The sequence below is a fragment of the Impatiens glandulifera genome, chromosome 8, assembly GCF_907164915.1.
Source record: "Impatiens glandulifera chromosome 8, dImpGla2.1, whole genome shotgun sequence".
In the NCBI taxonomy this organism is placed as follows: domain Eukaryota; kingdom Viridiplantae; phylum Streptophyta; class Magnoliopsida; order Ericales; family Balsaminaceae; genus Impatiens; species Impatiens glandulifera.
Window position 1 is genome coordinate 3,430,822 of NC_061869.1, and position 24,607 is coordinate 3,455,428.

Sequence of the window (24,607 nt, forward strand, 5' to 3'; positions counted from 1 at the left end):
ACGAAGGAGCTCGATGCCCGATAGAGAGAGAGAAATGGAAGAATCCAAAGCTCTGTAAGAGAAGCGTATTTTAGCACCATTTGAATAGTAACTGCTTGCTATCACGCGCATGCTAGCATTCATTTACTAGCTTGAGCGGTTTAACTGTTAATAAATTGTTTTATTTGAAAACAATTTTAATGTTTCCTTTTTAAATAAAGTTTATGAAATCAGAAAAAACAAAAAGTTAATATAATAGTTAATTATGACTAGTTTAATTAGAGGTATTAATCTAGATTATATACAATATAATTTTAGCAAATAAACAATATATATATATATATATAAAAATCAAATCAAACATAATAATAATTTAGGGGCGGATCCACGTAGGACTGAGTAAGCCCAGAGCCGGTCTAGGGTAAGCCTAGCACCCCGAAGCCATCTAAGAAAATATAATAAGATATTTAGTTAAAATTATCTTTTTTTTAAATAGTAAATATTGTAACATGATAGTTCAAGATAAAAATTTTAAAAAAATAAAAATTGGTACAATAACAATTTTTTTTTTTATCATTTTTTTAAACTAAGTCTACGTCATAATAAAAAAAATCACATTTTCTTTTTACGTGGAACTGGGGCAGCCCAAAACTCGGGGCCGGCTCTGAGTAGGTCGAAAACCAAAAAAAATATAATTTTTTTTACGGTACAAATGTGACATTACCCCTAAAAAATTAATTTTTTAAATTGAATAAATTATTTTTTTTATCTAATTTTTTTTTAAAAAAAAAACTATCATTTATTTTATCTCGCATTATCCATAATTTTCTCGATATTTTGTAAAATCGGTTCCAAAAAAATTTTAAGCCCACTCCAACTCAAATTTTAGGATCTGTAAAATATATAATATATTTGAATGATTGATCTTATTGAACATGATCTTATTGAACATTATAATTTGAAGATTCAAATATGCTAAATACTATCTACCTATTTAAACTTCAAGCCAATAAGTGGGAGGATATAAATTTAATGAAACTAACAATTAATCTCTTTACAATAGTGTTTTTACATTATTTTAGGTTTGTTTAGTTTATACTAAAACTCCCCACACTTATGGTAAAGTTCAAACTATTTGAATTGTAAGTCATTTTCTTTGAAATTGACATTTTTGTAAGTGTTTGTTTGATATGGGGTTATTATAATTTAATTCAAGTAATTTCATTGATATTTTAAATCACTTTATTAATTAAATTTTGCAAAATATCAAATTATCTCTTATTTTAAACTTATCAAATTATCTCTTATTTTAAACTTGTTTTAAATATTAATACACAAAAAAATTAATAAATTAATAAGTGTTGAGACTTATTGTTATGGAGCATGCTAATTTTTATTTAAGAAAAAAAAAAGTAACTTTATGGTTGACAGGTCCTTTCAGAAATTTTATGTCCTTTTTGGGCCCCAGAAAAGGATTGTCATGGCAAAAACAACCCAAAGATTAATTGACTTCCTTCTCTTTTTTCTTTTCATGAAAAAAAAATAACAACTTTATTTTCTAACTTTACTTTTTATTGCATGATTCATTCACCGTTTTATTCATTATTAACTTCCATCAAAATTTGCACTTTTTGAAAAAAATTGATTTCTTATATAAAAATTATTCGTGAAATTGGTCTTTATCGATATAAATAAGATTTCAGATTTTACTTTTAAACTTTATTTTTAGAGATTTTTATTGTTAAATTTATACTCAAACGAGATTTTGTCTTAATAGTTTTAAACTCCGTCTTCTAACAAATATAAATAAATAAAATAGTTAATAATCAAACACTTAAAAATGATTAAAATTGTGATAGTTGAGATGTCGCATAAAATATAATTAGTCTAATTTAATAAAAACAACTTTAATTTTAATTTTAATTGGTAATTGGTTTTTAAAATAGTTGAATAGTTGTATTGTTTTTTTTAATTAAATTTTATAAAATAAAAGTATTTTAATTTTTATTCATAAATTTAATGATTTAATAATTAAAAATAAAAATACTTGGATAACGTAAGATCAAACTAGCTATAAACAATTATTTGTAATTTGTCCAATAATATGACAAGTAAATGTGGCACTTATTTACTTATAAACATGGCATTATATAAAGTTATTCAATTTTATTTATTTTAAACGAGAATTTATTATAAAAAACTTTAACATTTATTTATTGTTTTTAATAATATAATGGTTGAAAAAGAAAATATTAATTAATAAAGGAGTGGGCCGGTCAAATAATAATAATAAATATGAAAACATGCTCCAAAACCAAAAGGCGAAATCATTGTTTGTCACCACGCTGTCTGCCTTTAGGCTTCAAATTTATTTATTTTTTACTTGAAAAATGTCTTTATTGAAAACAACATTATTAGAGTGTAGTTTGATCTTGGCTATTTTTATGATTTTTTTTAAAAAAATTTGTATAAAAGTTATATGTTATTTGAGATTAGTTTAAGATAACTTATTAAACTATATTTTTATATTAAAAAATAAAATAAAAAATATTTTAATATTTTAATTGAGAGATGAAGTGATTTGATGATTACAATTATATTGATGCAATACAATTTTTTTTTTCAAAAATTCAACTTTTTTAATAAACAAACAAAACCCAATATCAAACTAGCTCCAAAGTTTTTTTTTATTATTTGTGGTGATTTTAGTAAATATTTTTTTTTTATAATAATTTTAAAGAATATTAAACATGGTTCAATATAGATTATTTAAATAACATATAATTCAAAAACATTATATCATTTTATTTTTTATTTTTTTTTCACATGAGTCAATTCATTTTTCAAAATATTAAAATATTATATATTTTAAATTATTATTTTTTATTATATATTAATACATTTTAAGTTTTTTTTATTAAAATATCACTCAAAATCATCCCCAATTATTTAAATAACCCGATTATTTAAATAATTCGAATCCGAGATGATAATATATATTTTTTAATAAATAAAAAATATTATAATACTTTAATTAATAAATTAATTTATGTATATATAAGAGAGTGAATCAAATCATCTTTAATAATTTAAAAAATATCTAACTATTATCGAGTTTTAGGAGTTATAGTTTTAAAAAAGATTTTTTTTAAAATATATTTTTATTTTTATAAGTATGTATGAAATATACCTTCATTATATATATTAATAAATTTAATAATATATTTTAAAGAAACAAATATTTTGTAAAGTACTATAAAAGTTCAACTAACACCTTAGTCATTGTATTCACTGAAAGCTGCAGTTAAATTGAAAAATAAAAGTAATGCTTAATTTCCTTAATTTCATATAGGAGGCTAATACAATAATATTTGACTAAATCCCCAATTTAATAAATCAATAAAATATATACTCTGTGAAAATAAATATCTAAATTGTTTTATTCAACTAAATTATTATCATGAATGAACTAACTTAGTGTCTGTTTGATTCATTCAAGATAGTTTAAGTAGAATATAGTATTGACTTAAATATTAAGAACACATTAATTTAATTTAATTGGTCAAGAATTCTTAATTTAGTTGGTCAAGAACTACCATTGTAATTTAATGAATTAAAATTATTCCATAGTAGGATTGTTAATGGGTCAACCGAACTTTAATTGGAAATTATTTAATTAGATTATAACCACTTTAATCTTATTGCAACAACCTTGTTAATGACTACTTATTTGTTATTGTCAATGTCATTAAATACTTATTTTTAAATAAATTTATCAATAATAATAAATAAAAAGTACTAGTGTAATTATTGAATGAAGAACTTATAAGTTGAGGAAGATGATACAAACTATAAAGAGTAAATGCTATTAAGATATATATTCATTTTGTATTTCATGATATTTAGCATAAAAAATAGTATAAATATAAAAAAAAATGTTATAATTAAAATGATATGCAAATTTAATATTTTTTGTTGTTAATTTTTATTAATATTTAAACATTAATAAACTTGAATCACAATTGTTTGAAAACGTTCGGAGTTGGAGTTGGAGTTGAGTTTGGACGATTTTTTTTAATTTTTTATTTATTTTAATATCTTATTTAAGTGTTAATTTAAATATATTCTAAAATATAATTTAATTATATATATATTAATAAAATTTATTCGTTCAAATTCATTTCACCCAGTCATTGATAATGTTAAACCATTTTACAGCCAAATCAATATACTAGTGTAAAGGGTTTTGATATTATTTTTGATTTTGATTTTTATATTTTTGAAAAAAATATTATCTTTCATATTATTATTATTTTAACTAATGGTTTAAAATAGATAGAACAAATCAAATGATTGACTATTTAAAAAATTTTAATCACAATTAAAATTATAAAAACATGTATAATTTGTTGAAATTAAAATAACTATTAAAATAGTTAAATTCTCCTCCTACTACATTATAATATATATTTGAAAATATGTAACAATATTAATATTATATTTTTTTGTATTTTTTTTTATAATAAACCATTTTATATTGAGTTTTTTTACAACATTTAGGTTGATGTATAAAAACAACATGATTATTGTGAGCTTTGTCATATGTGTTATAGAGAGGTTAAGACAACTTCTTATCTATTTTTACATTTTCACGTTGTTGCAAACATATAGAGTTTTTTTTTTTACAATTTGACTGAAATACAATGAGTTATGCCGGAAACTATTAGTGGCTATTGAGAAGCTGGATTTGGGCGACTAAAAATGCGAGACTTAGAAGATGTGTCTCTATCCCTATAATTTTATAGTGGATTATCTGATTGTAAAGAAATAAAAAAACTTTTAACAACGAAAGTTGGTCGTTAAAAATTATTCACAATGTCATTATCATGACGGTGTCGGAGATTGATTCCGGAAAATTTGTGGATTCGTGTGGAAATCTTATTGCCATTCTTGAAGATCTTCGAGTCAATTAATTATTATAATGTAATCAATTTGTACCTAACTTTTTTCATGTCATGTTTTTATCGTTGTGCTTAAATTTTTTTTATTAAATGAATCATTTAAAAAAAAAATAGGTAAATTAATAACATAATACCTTTATACATTAAAAAAATATTTCTTTTATTATTGTTACTACATTTTTAAAATATATTTATATTATTTAATAATTATTTTTGAATATCAAAATAAAACCAATTAAATTGATATTCGAACCAATCAAACCAACACGGCCAATAAACTAAAACCATCTAAGTTATGCATTTTTTAAAACTAATTAAACCAAAACACTTGCACTCATTTTTTTTTATCATTAAATAGATTAATTTATTAATTAAAATACAAAATATCACTAGTTTATTTTTATTAAACTATACATATAAATATAAAAATAATTTTATTCTAAACAAATCTCAAATAACTTTTTTTTTTTTTTTTTTAATCAAGACTCCCCAAAAAAATATCAAATAAACAATATAATTGAATACTAAAAATCCTTACCAAGTGAGGCAATATATGCATATTTGGAGATTGTGACAAAAAATGGTTGAAAACATTTGTTTCTAATAAATGTCCTTTATTCCTAAACTATAAAGGTTTATATATATATATATATATATATTAAGATAATTATTATTATTATTTTTGAATAATAATAATAATAAAAAGAAAGAAAGAATAATTAATTAAAATTAAGGATTTTGAAAAGGTCTTGTTCTTCTTCTTCTTCATCATGCGTTGGGGTTTGTGAGTATAATTTTGTAGTGTTTCGAGAAGAAGAGCAATGAGTAGTTCCTAAGCAAGATACACACTTTATCATCCCCACATGGAAAGAATATCGAGGGATTTCCGTAATTTATACACACCGCCATTAATCCTATTTTATTCTTCTTTGTAACTGACACTCCATTCATCTTCATTTCCTTCTTTTCTGCTCTTTTTCGTCAACCAAAATCACTCTTTTTGAATCGGAATCGGCGATTCTGAGGTGGGTTTCGATTGGTTTGCAAGATCTATCTATTTGTTCTATCTGCTGCATTGAAGTTAGAGATCGGATTTATACTATCTAGGGTTTCTATTTGTGAATGTGGTTCTTCTTTTGTTACGGTTTCTGCGAATTTCGGTTTTCGGAGGCATTTTAGGGTTTGTTTGGGTACGGTGAATGGTGTTTGATGGAGTTCTACAGGTGGATTTATGTTCTGAATTGAATCGTTGGATAGTTTTTTCGATTTGGGTTTTACTTTGATTCAGATTTGGCATTGTGTTTGAAATGGCTTGTATGAAGTTGGGATCTAAAGCTGATGCTTTTCAAAGACAAGGGCGGGCTTGGTATGTTTTCTTTTCTTTCTCCATCTTCATAGCTTTTTGTTACAGATGATGAGTTTGATTGAAACATGTTTGATGTATAGATCCTTTGAAACCTGTTGAAGGGTTTCATCTCTTTTGTGTTGTTTTTTCTGTATCTTTTCTGCTGCATTCTGATCAGAATCATGGAAATGTGTAAAACCAGTAATTGATCATCTTCTCACAATGAAAACGATTGGAATCTGATTCTTTGGTGGCTATTTGCTACTTTCTTGTAGGTTTTGTACAACAGGCTTGCCTAGTGACATAACTGTTGAAGTTGGTGATATGTCCTTCCATCTGCACAAGGTATTTTTCTTAATGTTTCAGAACTTAATATGAACACCACTAGTGTGGTTCCACCACTAGTGTGGTTCCACCACTAGTTCAATGATCATATGTTTAACTTGTATGAATGAAACACATGAACATGAAACAGAAACATCATTTTTGAAGGATCAATAGACATGAACAGAAAACTTATGTTCTTTGTTATGCAGTTTCCTTTGCTTTCCAGAAGTGGGGTTATGGAAAGACTGATTGCAGAAGCATCAGCTGAAGAACGAGACGAAACCTGCATCATCAAGCTCTACGGCATACCTGGCGAAGCCAAAACATTTGAGCTTATAGCCAAATTCTGTTACGGAGTCAAACTCGAACTCACATCTTCAAATGTAGTTCATCTACGATGTGCTTCAGAGCATCTTGAAATGACAGAAGAGTACGGTGAGGGCAATCTCATCTCACAAACAGAAATGTTTCTCAATCAAGTTGTTCTTCGTAGCTGGCGAGATTCGTTAAAAGCACTCCAATCATGCGAGGAGATTCTCCTGCAAGCAGAGGAACTCAATGTAACAAAGAGGTGTCTTGAATCGTTAGCCTCCAAAGCGGGTACTGATCCAAATCTATTTGGGTGGCCTGTTAAGGACCATACGGGTCCTTTGCAGAGTCCGTGTGGGAGCGTTTTGTGGAACGGTATAAGCACGGGTGCTAAACCGAAAAACTCGGCTTCGGATTGGTGGTATGAGGATGCCTCTACTTTGAGTTTGCCTCTTTACAAGCGTTTGGTTTCGTCAGTTGAATCTTGCGGTGTTAATCAAGAGATCATCGCGGGTTCTCTCGCTCGTTACGCCAAAACATACATACCCGGTTTGAGTAGGCGACAGTCATCGACCCGTTTGGCTTCCTCACTACCCTCTGAGGAAGAACAGAAGGTTTTGATAGAAGAGATCGATAGATTGCTCCCTATGCGGACTGGATTGGTTTCGACTAAATTCCTAAGCAGCCTTCTGCGTACGGCGATTATTCTTCGTTCGAGCCAGACTTGCATATCGAATTTGGAGAAACGAGTTGGGATGCAGCTCGAGCAGGCGACTCTAGAGGATCTCTTAATGCCTAGTTTCTCTTATTCGTTGGAGACCCTTTACAATGTGGACTGCGTCGAACGAATTCTTGAGCATTTTCTTGATATGGATCGGGTTTCGGCTGGGACTGCTTCTCCTTGTTCTTTTGATGATGGACGGTTGATTGATTCGCCTTCGTTGACCCCTATAACAATGGTCGCCAAGCTAATTGATGGGTATTTAACAGAAATCGCTTCTGATGTTAATTTGAGTCTTTCCAGATTTCAGAATTTAGCTGCCTCTGTCCCAGACTATTCTCGGCCTTTGGATGATGGCCTTTACCGAGCAATTGACACTTACCTAAAGGTAAAATTTACGATATTTGTGTCCAAGTTATATCACTCATGGAAAAATAAGATTATTTGGCATATGAAGGGTGGTATTATAGACGATAATTTGATTGAAGAAAGATTTGATTATGGGATAAAGAGTTATTTGATTAAAACCAAGCCTTTTGTGATTTGGGTTTAATCTCAAATAACCCACAAATCAATTCTTTCTCAATCACATTATTCAAATCATCAACTAAATATTTCTATTTATTTAAAAAAAAAATATCATTTTATATTTATACACCTTGTGTCTTGTTAAATAACCATACTTATAACCCAAAATGAACTACTAGTGCCAAGGTTTCTTGTTTGGAAATAGCTTAAAACAGAACAATTTTCATCAAACAAGGCATTTATGTTGTTATTTTTGGTTTGATTTTCGTGTACAATGCAGTCACACCCGTCGTTGGTAGATTCGGAAAGAGAGCAGCTTTGCAGGTTGATGGACTGCCAGAAGCTGTCGTTAGAAGCATGTACACACGCAGCCCAAAACGAGAGGCTGCCACTTAGAGTAATAGTCCAAGTCCTCTTCTTCGAGCAGCTCCAGCTAAGGACCTCGATCGCCAGCTGTTTCCTCGTATCAGACAACCTAGACGGTTCAAGACAGCTTAGGAGCGGCGCAATGGTGGCGGGATCCAGCGAGGACGGTGGTTGGGCTGCTTCCAGCGAAAGCCATGTCTTGAAGGAGGGAATGGATAGCATGAGAAGTAGGGTTGCTGAGCTAGAAAAAGAATGTTCCGATATGAGGGAGGAGATTTCTAAGCTAGGCGGGCGAACAAAGGGTTCATCTTCGTCGTGGGGTTTATGGGGAAACTTGACGAGGAAACTCGGGTTCAAGATGAAATCTCATTTGTGCAATGCAGAAGATAGCTTGGTACATTTGGAGAATAACATGGCAGGTTTGAAGATGATAGATCAGGCTAAAGATAGACAATGTGGTGAAGGAGTAAATAACTGTCCTTTGGAAAGATGATGAGATGTTTCTTCTTGTTGTTTTCATTGTTCTTTAATTCTTCCTCCTATTCATAGACAACTTTTGTAGGTCTTTAACTTTTGATTGTTGCATATTTGTCAGGTTTGGATTCTAATTGTATTTGTTTATGCATTTTTTAAGCAAGGAATTGCCCAATGCGAAATTCAATGTTCTGTTTATTTGTTTCTATAATGAAAGTTTATGACAAAGTCACTATTATAATATATAATAATAATAAATAACTGATTTTATTTTTCTTGAAAGGTCGAGCACGAAAGAACTTAGAATTTCACCAATTAACTCTCCTTCTCTAGTTTGAAAAGACTTTTAATTATGTATTAGAGACTAGGGATGGTAATGGGTATCAGTATGTCCGATATCCGTGGGTACCCGATAGTCTGGTTCGGATATTTTAAATCGAGGTCGGGTATAGGGAGAGAGTGAAGATTACCGGTCGGGTACGGAGTCGGGGATGGAGAGTGTGCGAAACCCGATACTCGATTATATTAATAGTAAAATTACTTTTTTCTTATTAAAGTTATATATCATTTAATTTGATCTTATCAACATCGTCATAAATACTATACTCCAACTTTAAATTTATTATATTTCCAAAAAAATATTTTTTTATATTAATCTTCAACTTTAACTTTTTATTTTAATAACAAAATATTATTTCTCTCATTTTTTTTTATGTTAATCTCTATTTTTTTTTTCCAATTTTCATTCTCATTTTTCTCAATATCTTCTTCAAGATCTACAAAATAAGTATATTGGTAAGTAATGTTTTTATTTGTACTTTTAACATTTCTATATTACTAATTTTAAAATCATTTATTAAAGTTGTGTTTCTTTTTTTTCAATATTTATAATCTGTAATCGGGTAATGGGGTACTTGTCGGGGATCGTGTACCCGACGAATCGGGGATGGGGATAGAAGTAGAGATACCCGTTGGGTTCGGGGTCGAGATCGAGTAGTTAAATGAAAATCGGGTTCGGGAATAGGTACTTAACTACCCGTCGGGTAGGGTCCCCGTTGCCATCCTTAATAGAGACACACCAACTATCAGAAACAATCGAGGATTTGATTTATAAATGAAAGGGGCAAAGTAAGACGTATTTGATTCACAAGGATGTACAAGAAGAACGACAACAGTCTCGCAAGGTTATCCACCTCCACTAGTCAGCACTATGACCACTAAAATGAATTGATGGAAAATTAGGGCAAAAAGGATGTGACATTTAATAAGTAAAATATTGAAGAACACACAGAACTCAAAAGTAATGAATGATTTCTAGACTCAGACTGCTGAAATCACATGTGTGGAGAATTATATTAGTTCACACATTTGGATACCAAATTCAATCACTTTGTTAAAATGAGAAATGACTTAAAAATTGTTGTATTGGGAAAATGAAGCATCCAAATTAAAGTGGATGACATTAAACAATTGATTGAAAATGTTTTACTATGTTCCGGAGCTGAAACTTAACCTCTTAAGTATGGATCAGCTACAATAGAAGGGTATAAGGTTGCTTGTGGTAGACGATAAATGCAAAATCTATCATCCGAGAAAGGGATTAATAATTATCACAAAGATGAGATCAAATAAACTCTTTAAGATCAATGTTGAGAAGATGACACTCGAAGAGAAAATCAAAAGAATAAAAAAAAGTCTCTAAAGTTACATGTCTTCAAGCTGTTTTTGATGAGAAATGCACCTATTAACTTTTATTGATGATTACAGTAGAAAATATAAGCATATTTTATATGTGAAAAATTTAATTGTATTTGAAAATTTTAAGAACTTCAAACTAATGGTTGAAAATGAGAATAAACTACCACTGACTTGCCTTCGTACAGATAGATGTGGGGAATTTATCTCCAAAGAGTTCAACCAATTTTGTGAGGAAAAAAGAATTAAGAAACAATTGACTGTAACATTCACTCCTCAACAAAATGGAGTTGCAGAAAAAAAAAAATAACAGGACAATCATGAACTATGTAAGAAACATGTTGACTAACATAGAAATGTCTAAAGAATTCTGGACAGAAACAACTAACTGGTGTATAAGTTATTTGAAAGTTTTGGTTTCATAGCTCACACCTTAATTCATGTACAAAAAAGACATAAACTTGATGATAAGAGTCATATTTGCATATTTCTTGGCATTAACAGAGAATTTAAGGCATATAAACTCTATGATTCAATGTAAAAATATGTCATTGTTAGCAAAAATGAGATATTCAAAGAAAAAATTGATAAGACTGAAAAAAGAAACGCCTGAAATTTATAATAATAGAGTAGTTTGGAAAATTGTGTGATTGAAGAAAAAAATGAAACAGAAGAAGAATATGTTGTAGAAAATGAAGAGGAGTTTGAGTCTTCCAACTCATCTTTTGAAGAAATAACAATAAATCAACATACTATTTCCAACTTCTCTCAAGAAACAATAGTAATCCAACACACTCAACTTACTGTCCAATCAAGAAAAATTAGAAGGCCCCTAAATGACACAAAGACTATGTGTTTGATGAAGATTTATCAAAGGAAGAAGATGGATGAAATAATGTGACTTTACTTTTTATTCTTAATCCAGTCACTTATGAAGAAGCTACACTCAATATGACAAGTGAAAATAAACAATGAACCAAGAAATACCAGCCATTGAGAGAAATAATACATGGAAGTTAGTGAAACTTTCAATTGGAACAAAAAAAAGATAGGAGTGAAGTGTGTTTTTAAAACAAACTCAATGAGCATAAAGAAGTTGATAAACACTAGGATAATGCCAAAATAGATAGAAATAAGGTCATACTAGTTGTTAAAGGGTACGCTCAAGAAAATGGCATTGACTATAACAAAGTATTTACTCATGTAGCTAGCTCACTAGGATACTATACGTGTGATCATTGCAATAAATGCTCAACAAATGTGGAATCTTTGTCATATGGACGCGAAAATGCATTTCTACAAGGAAAACTACTTGAGGAAGTATTTATTAACCAACTCAAGGGATTTGAGAAAAAGAGGATGAGGACAAAGTTTATAAACTAGAATTTTTTTGTATGGATTTGTAAACACTAAAATTTTAGTTACCTAATTTGTAAATTATTTTGAATAAATAAAATCAAATGAATTAAAATTAATGCCAAAACATCATTAATTAATTAGATGAATTATTGTGATAATTAAATCCTAATTAATTAAGATAATAACCAAGAAAAATAAATAAAATAATTAGGAATAAATGTTATACTCATTTTATCTCAAATTAATTTTAAAAAAATCAAAGAGATTTAAAATAAATAATAAGATAAATATTGTATCCATTTTATCCCAAATAAATTATTTATTAAATCACAAAATATATTTAAAAATATAAAAAATAGGCAAAATAAATATCATATTTATTAAAAATATTTTGTATGTTGAAAATTGGGCAAAATTGATTGAAAAAAAAAATCAATTTCAAACAAGCTCCAAGACTGAAAAAATGACAGAATCTGTCGAGAGTAATTAGTGCAACAGACCTCACAACCATCGGATGATAGCTAGATTGTCATCCAACGCCCAACAACTAGTTGCGTCGCCCACCATAATGGATGAGACGCATGCCTGAGAAGCCGCGAATAGATTAATGCTCACCTCAACACCGTTAGCCCAGACGCCAACGGAACGCGGACGGAACACAACCGGAGCTTTCCACGTTCAATTTTTTTTACCGAAAATGACGTCGTTTCGCATGGTTTGTTTTTTACCTCGCGACGACTAAATGATAAGAACATATCCCATCCTTGATTTTTCAAAGATGGAACTCCCTCGTTAGTCCACCAAAATGGCTAATTCGAAAGCTGAAATGATCTCCCCATCACAGTGATCATTTTACTACGATCATATGCTTCATCATGGTCTGATCGGGCAAGTTGGATCAAGAATAGACATAACGCAATTGATGGTTTTTGATTGAAATTCGATCCATTTGCTCAGTGAACCAACATTGGGAGGCTATAAATAGTCTCCTCTAGGCAAATCGAAGGCAATAGATTCACTCTCGAACACAAATTCGCCATTACAACTCTCTTCAAGTTTTTTTAAAATTTCGAAAATTTTGTGTAAGACTGTAAGGTTCTAATTCAGGCATTCAGAAAACTTCTCTAAGAGTTAAGTAGTGTTCTCCAACTCCAAATAAGTTTCCACTCACACTATAATTCAAATTACTAGTTTGAATTAAAATTTTATATTTCAGTTTTGTCAGTTTCATATATTGCCCGATTATTTGATTTCTTTATTGGAAAACGATCATAGGATCATTTATAAGTTTTCTGTTGAAACAAAATGAATCAATGACTTAAATTAGAAACCCCAAATTTGATTTTAAAATGTTTAAAATCGGGTTTTTGTTCTTGAGTTATTACTCAAAAAAATAAACCCAGAAAGCAACCCAACATGTTTATAAAAATGTTGGAAACATAATTGAACAAATACTAAGCCATCCCGATCATGTTTGTTCAAAAAATAATTTTTTTATAAAAATAAAATCTCATTTCTTGAATTAGTTAAAACAAACCACCCGTGTTCATATTTTGGTTTCATTCAACTATATGAAGAATAAGAAAACTATTGATAATCTCCTTACAGTTCCTTAAACCTTAAAAAACAATAACTCATTTTTTACCTCAAAACTGTTTAAGTTGAATGAGATATCATCCCGATCGAATGACACATCAGGATGATGTTATAAATGATCCATAGGATTATATGAAGCTTCCCGTGCCCTTAGATCAAAGGATCGAGGCCTCAATCGAAATCACCAAACCTCTAGTTTGATGTTCTTGAGGACCGATAAACCTAGCCCAGATCTAACCTAAGATCGAGAGCACCTCGCACCCCAGACCGAGGGAGGTTATCCTAGGATAACAGTGTTCGTAACTTTTTCTATGAGTGTCCGAAAAATATGAGAAAATTTTTAGGACAATTCTTGAATTATTTGTGTATTTTTAATTTACTAACTTTATTTTTTTGACATTTTGAAAATTTAAGCAATTCCTGGCCAGAATTGTTTATCGATTTCAGTCCATATTTGTCACCTGCACAAACTGAAATTAAATTTTATCTATCGAAATATCATAGTCTAGATACATTTTAGGAATGAAAAGAACATTTATCCTTTAATTCTTAGATTATTACATGAATTGAATAGAATCTTTTAAAGAGAAACAATATTAAGTCTTGGATTTAAATTTAAAATAAATTGTGTAACTTTACATGAATAGAATCTTTTAAAGAGAAACAATATTAAGTCTTGGATTTAAATTTAAAATAAATTGTGTAACTTTGCATGATAAAATAAAAAAAATGTCAAATTTGTTTTGGAATAAATATTGTCTATTTAAATGGGCATGTGTACTATAATGCTATGTCATTTCCAACATGTAACCAAGCATCAAATTCTAAAGAATTTCTAAATTTTTTTTCTTCTTAATTTTCCGAGAAATAAACTAATTGACGACTTTTAAAAAGAGGTAAATATGTCTAACGGTTAAATTCCACCTCATTTTCTAGTCTCAATTTAAGACGAGACGATTCCTGAGAGAGTCAATTCCTCGCTTTATCTTAATTTTTTTTTTTAAAGTACAAAGGTGAAACCTACCATTAAAATCACTAGCATTTAGCCCGTGCATTTGCACGAGTAATATAATAAAAATTGTGAAAAAAAAATTACGGATAACATTTTTTATTTTATTTTTAACTGTTTTAAATTTAAAAACGGGTCAACCCACAATCCGACTCAAGTATCTAAATTAACCACAGCTCTTGATCCGGCAATCCAGACACTTTAAAAGTTAAGCATCATTATATATATATAGATTAGTTAGTTAAAAAGTTGAACTTATATTAATGTTAAAACGTCCCGCGTTTATCAAATTTGGTGTTGAATTTAAAATATAAAGTCTTAATACCCTAGTTGGTTAAAGAGTTGTACTTGTTTTGTTAGGTTGTAAGTTCGGAACATACCTTTAGCATTTTTAATTTTATTTTTAACCGTTTTAAATTTAAAAACGAGTCAACCACAATCTGACCCAAGTATCCAAATTAACCATAGCTCTCGACCCGGTAATCCGGACACTTTAAAAATTAAGCATCTTTTATATATATATATAGATTAGATAGTTACAAAGTTGAACTTATATTAATGTTAAAACGTCTCGCGTTTATCAAATTTGGTGTTGAATTTAAAATATAAAGTCTTAGTATCCTAGTTGGTTAAAGAGTTCTACTTGTTTTGTTAGGTTGCAAGTTCGAAACATACCTCTAGCATTTTTAATTTTATTTATAACCGTTTTAAATTTAAAACGGGTCAACCCACAATCCGATTCAAGTATCCAAATTAACCACAGCTCTTGACCCGGCAATCCGGACACTTTAAAAATTAAGCATCATTATATATATATATATATAGATTAGTTAGTTAAAAAGATGAACTTATATTAATGTTAAAATGTCCTGCGTTTATCAAATTTGGTGTTGAATTTAAAATATAAAGTCTTAGTAGCCTAGTTGGTTAAAGAGTTGTACTTGTTTTGTTAGGTTGCAAGTTCGAAACATACCTCTAGCATTTTTAATTTTATTTTTAACCGTTTTAAATTTAAAGGCATGTCAACCCACAATCCGACCCAAGTATCCAAATTAACCACAGCTCTCGACCCGGCAATCCGGACACTTTAAAAATTAAGCATCATTATATATATATATATAGATTAGTTAGTTAAAAAGTTGAACTTATATTAATATTAAACGTCCCACGTTTATCAAATTTGGTGTTGAATTTAAAAAATAAAGTCTTTATAGCCTAGTTGGTTAAAGAGTTGTACTTGTTTTTGTTAGGTTGCAAGTTCGAAACATACCTCTAGCATTTTTTAATTTTATTTTTAACCGTTTTAAATATAAAAACGGGTCAGCCCACAATCCGACCCAAGTATCCAAATTAACCACAGCTCTCGACCCGGCAATCCAGACACTTTAAAAATTAAGCATCATTATATATATATAGATTTGTGTCCTGCCTAGGGGTGAGCAAACGGGTAAACCCAACCCGTATTACCCAACCCATATTCAACCCAAATTAAATTTACCCAACCCATAATTCAACCCATATTATTTACTAATATGGGTTGGGTTGAGTATGGGTTGGGTAATCCAAATTATTTTATTTTTATTTTTTATTTAACATGTATTTGACTCATTTAACACATTTTTATTCGTTTAACACGTTTTCACGTTTTGACATTTTTAATACGTTTTTCACACGTTTAACACGTTTTTGACACGTTTAACACGTTTTTGGCACGTTTAACACATTTTTGACACGTTGAACACGTTTTTCATGTTTTTGGCATGTTTAACACGTTTTTGACGCGTTTGACACGTTTGACACGTTTTGACATGTTTTTTCACGTTTTCGACACGTTTAACACATTTTGACACATTTTTGGCACGTTTAACACGTTTTGACACGTTTAACATATTTTCACATTTTTGACACGTTTCACACGTTTTTCACGTTTTTGGCACGTTTTGACACGTTTAACACGTTTTCCATGTTTTTGACACGTTTTGACACGTTTAACACGTTTTCGACACGTTTAATACGTTTTTCACATTATTGACACGTTTCACACATTTTTCACATTTTTGGCACGTTTAACACGTTTAACACGTTTTGACACGTTTAACACGTTTTGACACGTTTAACACGTTTTTCACGTTTAACACGTTTTTGACACGTTTTTCATGTTTTCGACACGTTTAATACGTTTTCGACACGTTTAATACGTTTTTCAAACATTCAACACGTTTAACACATTTGACACGTTGGACACTATTTTCATATTTTGACATGTTAACACATTTTTAACACGTTTGACACATTTTTCACGATTACGACACATTTAACACATTTTGACACATTTTCACGTTTTTGACATGTTTAACACGTTTTGACATGTTTAACATGTTTTTCACGTTTTTCACATTATTAACACGTTTAACACGTTTGTAACATGTTTAACATGTTTTCACATGTTTTTCACGTTTTTGGCACGTTTAACACGTATTGACACATATTCCACGTTTTTGGCACGTTTAACACGTTTTCCTCGTTTTGGCACATTTTGATACGTTTAACACATTTTTGACACGTTTAACACGTTTTTTACATTTTTGACACGTTTAATACGTTTGCATATGTTTAATGTCAAACGTGTGAAAAACATATTAAACGTGTCAAAAATGCCAAAAATGTGTTCGTGACAAAAACGTGTTAAAATGTCAAAAACGAGTTAAACGTGCCAAAAACGTGAAAACGTGTTAAACTTATCAAAACGTGTTAAATATGTTTAAAACATGTTAAACGTGCCAAAAACGTGAAAATCGTGTTAAACTTATAAAAAAACGTGTTAACGCGTTAGATATGTTAAAAACGTGTTGAACGTGCCAAAAACGTGTTAAACTTGTCAAAAACGCGTTAAACGTATTAAACATGTCAAAAACGTGTTCAACGTGACAAAAACGTGAAAAACGTGTTATTAGTGTGAAAATGTGTTAAACATGTCAAAAACGTGTTAAACGTATCAAAAACGTGTTAAACGTGTCAAAAACGTGTTAAACGTGTCAAAAACGTGAAAACGTGTCAAAAATGTGAAAACGTGTGAAAAGCGTGTTAAACGTATGAAAAATGTGTTACACGTGTTAAACGTGTGAAAAACGTGTTAATGTGTGAAAAACGTGTTAATGTGTGAAAAACGTGTTAAACGTGTGAAAAACATGTTATAAGTGAAACGTGTTAAAAATATTAAAAACGTGTTAGATGTGTGCAAAACGTGTTAAACGTATGAAAAATATGTTAAACATGTCAAAAACGTGTTCGACTTAAAGTTGGAAGATGATTAGTTTATATTGGATTAATAATAGAGAATTAAACTAAATTTATATAATTTGGGTAATTTTGGTAACTCTAACCCTACCCAAATTAAACCCAACCCAAATTTAACTCAACCCATACTCAACCCAACCCATACTAACCAACCCAAATTAATATTTTGGGTTTGGGTTAGGTTTGGGTTTGGGTAAACCCATATTATGCTCACCCGTAGTCTTGAGCATTAAAACATGTACCTCATATTAATTGCCATGTAAAAAACGCCCTTGAATTCATTTGTACTTATTTGGTAAAACAACAAACATAGAGTATTCAAACTGAGAATTGTCACTAAGAAAATGATAAAATTACTAGGACAAAATGAGATTAAGAAAATCATCAACAACCGTGGACGAGATCAAAGCACTTTCCTTCATCTTCTCGATCGTCTCCCTAACTCGTCGACCAATCTCAGAGTCGGAGTCCATCAACTCCTTTACCCGTTTCTCCAATTCCAAACGACTCACAATACCATCCTCTCCTTCTTCCACAGTTATCGCAACCTTCATATTCTCCACCATAGCCACCCTATTCACATGTTGTTCTGCGTACAATGGCCACGCCACCATCGGCACTCCAGCCACAGTAGCCTCCAGCACCGAGTTCCATCCGCAGTGAGTCACGAACCCACCAACCGATTCATGATTCAGCACCTCCACTTGCGGTGCCCACGACTCGACGACTAAGCCCCTGTCTTTAGTCCTCTCAAAGAACCCTTCCGGCATAAGTTCATCCAGATCAACCGAAAGCTTCGATTCGTGAATTTGTTTGCTGGTTTTGCTCTCTGGCGGTTGCTTCACTACCCATAAGAATCTATGCCCACTTCTCTCGAGTCCAAAAGCAATCTCCTTCAATTGTGCAGACGAGAATGAACCACGACTGCCGAAACATAAGAAGACCACACTCTTGGTGGGTTGTTCACTGAGCCATGATAAGCACTTATGTTGTATTGCTTCATTGATTGCAGAACTCTCTTCCGTTTTGGAAATCAATGGTCCTGTTTTGGAAAGACAGATTATTTTGAATCTAATTCTTGAATAAAGCGTTACTTATACTAACCGACGTAATAGATAGGCGGGGTGGATGCGTCCGGCGTGCATAACCCATCTGCGATGGCTTTAACAGAAACAGTTTCCAGCTCCGGGAATGAGTTAACCAAAATCCCATCTGATTTAGTCAGGTTGATGGAAAAAGACAATATGTCTTGATAAGCCGGATCTGCCCTGTCCAAAATGGGTTCTGGCATGTGGGAAGCTGGAAACGGCGGAAGGCTAGGGATGTTGATATCGGTGGTGGTGAGATCTCGAAAGCTTCCTGAGATTTGTTTATCAATGGTGGGTAAGAAGAGGTAAGCAGAGAGTGCAGATGCGCCTGAGGTGAAGTAATAGTAAACAGGGATTTGTAATTGGACGGCGATTGGAATGGCGGAAGTGCAGAAGAAATCGATTATTAGTGCTTTGATTGAGGAGGTATTAGAGATTTCTAATAGGGATTGACGAACATTTGGAACGTTTAGACGGATGAACTCAAAGGCGACGGCGGGCATGCTGCGTTGAGGAGACGGTTTTTCAACGAAGATGGAGGGGAAGTGGCGGAAGGAGATTGATGGATTGGAGAGAGTGATGCGGTGAAGGTAAGATAGGAGAGATGGTGAATCCATGAAGCCGTTTGTGATGAGAATTGTGATTGAAAATTTGTCTGGTTGGCGGCGTTGGAGGAGCTTTGCTAGCTCCACCATTGACCAAACATGGCCGACGCCGGGAGATGGGTATAGTACGATCGTCTCCTTTTCCATTATCAAGGATGGGTTTCAAAAGAGAGAGGAAGATGAAGAAGAAGAATCAGTTATTAGCTTATCCTAAACCCTAATTATTGCATCTAACAAGCTAGTTAGGAATCATCTTTCTCACTAAATGCTAATTATTTAAACCAAAATCAATATCAACGGCTACTTTGATGAGTTTAATTATTTAATAGCTTAATCACTTCAATTTATCTTTTATTTTTTTTAAAGATTATTTTAGAAACCAATTTGCATAGATGTTGACATTTCATATTCAAATATCCCTTATATCAAACAAGTGTATTATGTGACATGTGATAAAAGATAATAGTTTATTCTTGGAATTTATTGAGTGAAAAATTGTTCTATTTCCAATTTAAATGAGTCTTCCACGTATAGATATAAAATATTTTAAATTTGATTATTAAGCAGGGTTGGTTTGGGATTGAGAAATAATTGGAGAAGTGAATTTGGAAAAGAGAATTATGAATCAATCTGATTTCGTTGAAAAATTAACAAATTTTGTCTCTCTTTTCTCTTCCTTATCCTTTATCATTTTTCTAGTGATTTAGTGACATGTGCTCTCCTATCACTCCTCTTTGAGATTATTTAAATATTTTCAAGTTAACTAAACATTATTTTATTATATTTTTATACATCACATCATTTAATTTATTAATAAAAAATATAAAAATATTTTTTATTTTAAAAAATATATACTTTATTATTCTATATCAATATATTTTTAAGTTTTTTTTATTATAAAAGTTTCACATAATCAAAATCATAACTATTTAAATAACCGAACAAGACCGAATTCCTAAATCATTTTATTTTGGGTCAAATATTTCTCTTATTAAACTATTAATGAAATTGTGTATGTTTTGAAAGATTTCTGGACTTTGTAGGATATTTTTTTGTATGTATTTGTGTTGGTTTATTTAATATTTCACAGTTTTGTTGTTTTCATGATAGAACACAAATGCACAACTTTGATTTAAAAAATGTCAATATTTTTTCTATTGGGATATTGAAAATGATTTGAATGACAAGTGCCAAATATATATATATCATATATGTAACACTATTTGGTCATTATACATCATTATCATGGGAAACACCTAAGGATATATGTCAACTTTACCCCCTGATTGTATGATATTCAATACTTATTTTGCATATATATCATTTACTCATTAAATTACATCTATTTAGTTTAAGATCTTGTTCTTTCTACAAGAAATAAAATAATCGAGAGACATTTTTTTTATTAATCATACCTTATCATATCGTCCAAAACATTTAAAACTTTTAAAAATAAAATCAATAGTTCCCGTGTGAAATGAGTTGAATTAGGTCAAGTTAGGGTGGCCAATTTATCGTATTTTATAATTTTAAATATAAAGAAAAATAGACTTATAAATTATAATTAAAGGACTACTTGGTAGTTGTTATAAATAAAATATGAAAGAAATTAAGAGTTTGTATAATAATGGTGGTAGATTTAATTTGATTATAGTAAGCCACCTTCTATAATATGTTTTGGATGTTTAAACAATAAACTAAAAGTTAATAGTAGAATACCAAGTTAATTTAATTAACTTAATTGTAGGTTTTTTTTTACTAACATGTGAAATAAGTTCCTAAGTATTTAGCAAATAAATAAATATCCCAAATGTTAATAATGATAGACATGAATAATTTTTAAAGGTAGATTATTTAATAAGAAATATGTCTAAAACTAAACATATAAACAAGTATAAGGATGATAGAAACAATGGAATTGCATATACTTATGATTGAGTTCTCAATATTCAGAGTCAATGAATTCTCCACACTCTACATAAAATTATTTAACTTGTTTTGAATTTAGGAAATAATTACTATTTTCGCTTCAACTTAAGATTTTTTTAATGAAATCGAATGAAATATATATATAGTGATGCTTAATTTTCAAAGTGTCCAGATTGTCGTGTCGAGAGCTATAGTTAATTTGGATATATATGTGAGAGTAAATAGATATTTGGGTCGAATTGTGGGTTGACCCGTCCATAAACTTAAAACGGTTAAAAATAAAATAAAAAATGTTATAGGTATATTTTAAACTTGCAACCTAACAAAACAAATACAACCTTTAACCGATAAGCTAATAAGACTTTATATTTTAAATTCAACACCAAATTTGATGAACGCGGGACGTTTTAACAATATAAGTTCAACTTTTTAACTAACTAATATATATATAAATAAATATTTGGGTCGGATTGTGGGTTGACTTAAAATGGTTAAAAATAAAATTAAAAATGCTATAGGTATATTTCGAATTTGCAACATGACAAAAACAAATACAACCTTTAACCAACTAGGCTAATAAGACTTTATATTTTAAATTCAACACCAAATTTGATGAATGCAGAACATTTTAACAATATAAGTTCAACTTTTTAACTAACCAATATATATAATTATATATATATATATATATATATATAAATATATATATATATATATATATATATATATATATATATAAAATGATGTTTAATTTTCAAAGTGTACGGATTACCGAGTCAAAATTTGTGGTTAATTTGAATTTATATGTGAGAGTAAATTAACAATGCTATCACATTTTAACTATAATTTTTTTTTCTCAATTTTTATATCATTATTTGTACAAATACACGGGCTACATGCTAATTTGATTAAGATTACTCTTTAGATGAGATTATTACCATAGTAAAATAGACAAATGCATCTATCATTAATTTAAGTTTTTTTTATCATTTTATTTTTTTTATGAGAAAAGGGAAATAAATTAGTTTATGGTTGGATATCTTGAGTTTTAAAAAACTTTTAGATTTAACTGAAACCGATAATTATGTTTAATATGTATGTATAATTCAATAATACTAAATATAAACTGTAAGACTCCAATAAGAAGAATTGTACCAAAATTACATAGAGAACTATGGAGAATATTAATCTTAAAAAATTTCAATCTCCAAAAATAAAATTGAATTTACCAAATTTCATAAAATCAATGCACAGATGAACATTTCTTTTTAAGTGTAAATTTGAACAACTTTAACTCACCATATGAAAAACCATATGGGATCCTCTACTACCGGATCCCACCTGTTCCGGTGTTTCTTCTCACATATATTTGAATATTAAAAAAAGAAAACATTTTTTTACATTTTTTTCCTAATTTATCCTCTTGTGAGAGGAATAGAGGGAACATGGTTAATTAGTAGCAGAGGATCTCTATCTTGAAAAAACACACTATGTTATTCTCCAACAAGTTCAAGAATAAGAATCTTAGAAATGAAAGATCAATATGGAGACACTCTGAACGGACACAAAGACATTCTCAAAGAGGTTGTGAAGTATTACGAAGATCTTCTTGGCATGCTAACATGTTATTCATAAAATAGGTGAACAATTTAAAAAGAAACTTATTATCACATTCTTGTCCTCCTAGTGAAAATAAAAATACTTTATATGAATTTTACATTTTTTATTTTGCTAGTTTATCGATCAACACTATCATCCAAGGATGAAGCTCCCGAGTTTATAAAATTTTAAGAAACCTCCAATTATTCAAATATTTTTCATCTTGAACACGAGTTTATAAAATTTGAAAAAACTTCAAATTATTCCAGTCATCTTTATCTTAAGTTTGAAGAGGAATATTATAATATATAATAATATTATTATATTAATTTCTTTATAACTTATAAATTATAATATTCAATACAACTTTTCTTTTTATATTCTAATTAACCCTCATAGTTTGTATGTTTATTTTTTTCAAAATAATTGATATATCATTTGCATTTGGAGTTAAGAATTATGTGAAAACTCATATAAACAAGGATAGTTGTTTTTGTACAAAATTATTACCAAAATCATTGTCAATAAAATTAAGCATGTTCTGTTCATAAATTTCATGATACAAAATTAAATAGTTTTATGAGATTAATCTTTAAAAAGTTACATAAATATTGAAATATTAAAAAAGGAAATATGTTTTTTATTTTAAGGATAAATAAATAAAATTAAGGCAACAAAAATATAATGAAAATAAGACCACGAATCTAATGTGTTCTGCCACATGTGCCACATAAATAAATAAATAAATAAATAAAATCATGCCAAAAAATAATAATAAATTTTAAAAAATAACTATTCAAATATGGCTTTTTTTTATTATTTTATTCTCTTATATTTATATATATATATATATATATATATATATATATATAAATCTTTAATGAACAAATGAGAAGTATAAATGGAACAGAAACTAAGAATTGATGAAAGTGATGATTGTGTGTTCGATAGGTGATTGAACTAATGGAGAATCGGTTGTAGACATAACTATTTTTTAAAAATTTGAAAAAAAAAAATAATTCGGAATAATGCTCTACAATTTATGTAATTTGAAAATTTTAGTTAGGGACAAATGGATCATTTTATGTCATTTAACCTAATTTACGGGGTTGGTAATTTGTGCTATATGTGTAAATATAAGGAAAACATGAGGATTCTTGAATTATTTCTGAATTTTGATTTACTTAATTTTTTTTTTTTTTTTTTTTTTTTTTTTTTTTTTTTTTTTTTACATTTTGTATATTTAAGTCATTCTGATCTGAATCGTTTATCGGTTTAGGTCCATATTTGCCAAATACGCTGTATGTAACTCGACTAAACTGAAATAAAATTCTATATATCGAAATGTCTTAGTCTAGATACATTTTAGGAATGAAAAAACATTTATCCTTTAGATCTTGGACTATGACATGAGTAGGAT

The 24,607-nt window shown here is 29.4% G+C and overlaps 2 protein-coding genes across 2 annotated transcripts; one reads left to right on the plus strand and one right to left on the minus strand.

Moving 5' to 3' along the window:
• Nucleotides 1-5,717: 5,717 nt before the first annotated feature.
• On the plus strand, nucleotides 5,718-9,191 carry LOC124911945 (BTB/POZ domain-containing protein At1g30440-like). Its single transcript, XM_047452489.1, has 4 exons — nucleotides 5,718-6,306; nucleotides 6,561-6,630; nucleotides 6,822-8,030; nucleotides 8,451-9,191. Exons 1-4 carry the CDS (start codon nucleotides 6,248-6,250, stop codon nucleotides 9,027-9,029), a joined length of 1,917 nt encoding a protein of 638 aa, XP_047308445.1. The 5' UTR covers nucleotides 5,718-6,247; the 3' UTR covers nucleotides 9,030-9,191.
• Nucleotides 9,192-18,258: 9,067 nt separating this feature from the next.
• On the minus strand, nucleotides 18,259-19,833 carry LOC124911584 (UDP-glycosyltransferase 88F4-like). The gene is made up of 2 exons (XM_047452086.1): nucleotides 19,071-19,833; nucleotides 18,259-19,008 (listed from the first exon to the last, which is right to left on the minus strand). The coding sequence occupies exons 1-2, from the start codon at nucleotides 19,804-19,806 to the stop codon at nucleotides 18,323-18,325; spliced, it is 1,422 nt and encodes a 473-aa protein (XP_047308042.1). The 5' UTR covers nucleotides 19,807-19,833; the 3' UTR covers nucleotides 18,259-18,322.
• Between the last annotated feature and the right edge of the window lie 4,774 nt (nucleotides 19,834-24,607).

Excerpts from the sequence above, each read along its gene's own strand:
- LOC124911945 (XM_047452489.1), top strand. The coding sequence starts at position 6,248 with ATGGCTTGTATGAAGTTGGGATCTAAAGCTGATGCTTTTCAAAGACAA. Across the intron at positions 6,307-6,560 it reads CAAAGACAAGGGCGGGCTTG|GTTTTGTACAACAGGCTTGC; the intron begins GTATGTTTTCTT and ends ACTTTCTTGTAG. Across the intron at positions 8,031-8,450 it reads CAATTGACACTTACCTAAAG|TCACACCCGTCGTTGGTAGA; the intron begins GTAAAATTTACG and ends TGTACAATGCAG.
- LOC124911584 (XM_047452086.1), bottom strand. The coding sequence starts at position 19,806 with ATGGAAAAGGAGACGATCGTACTATACCCATCTCCCGGCGTCGGCCAT. Across the intron at positions 19,009-19,070 it reads CCCGCCTATCTATTACGTCG|GACCATTGATTTCCAAAACG; the intron begins GTTAGTATAAGT and ends TTTCCAAAACAG.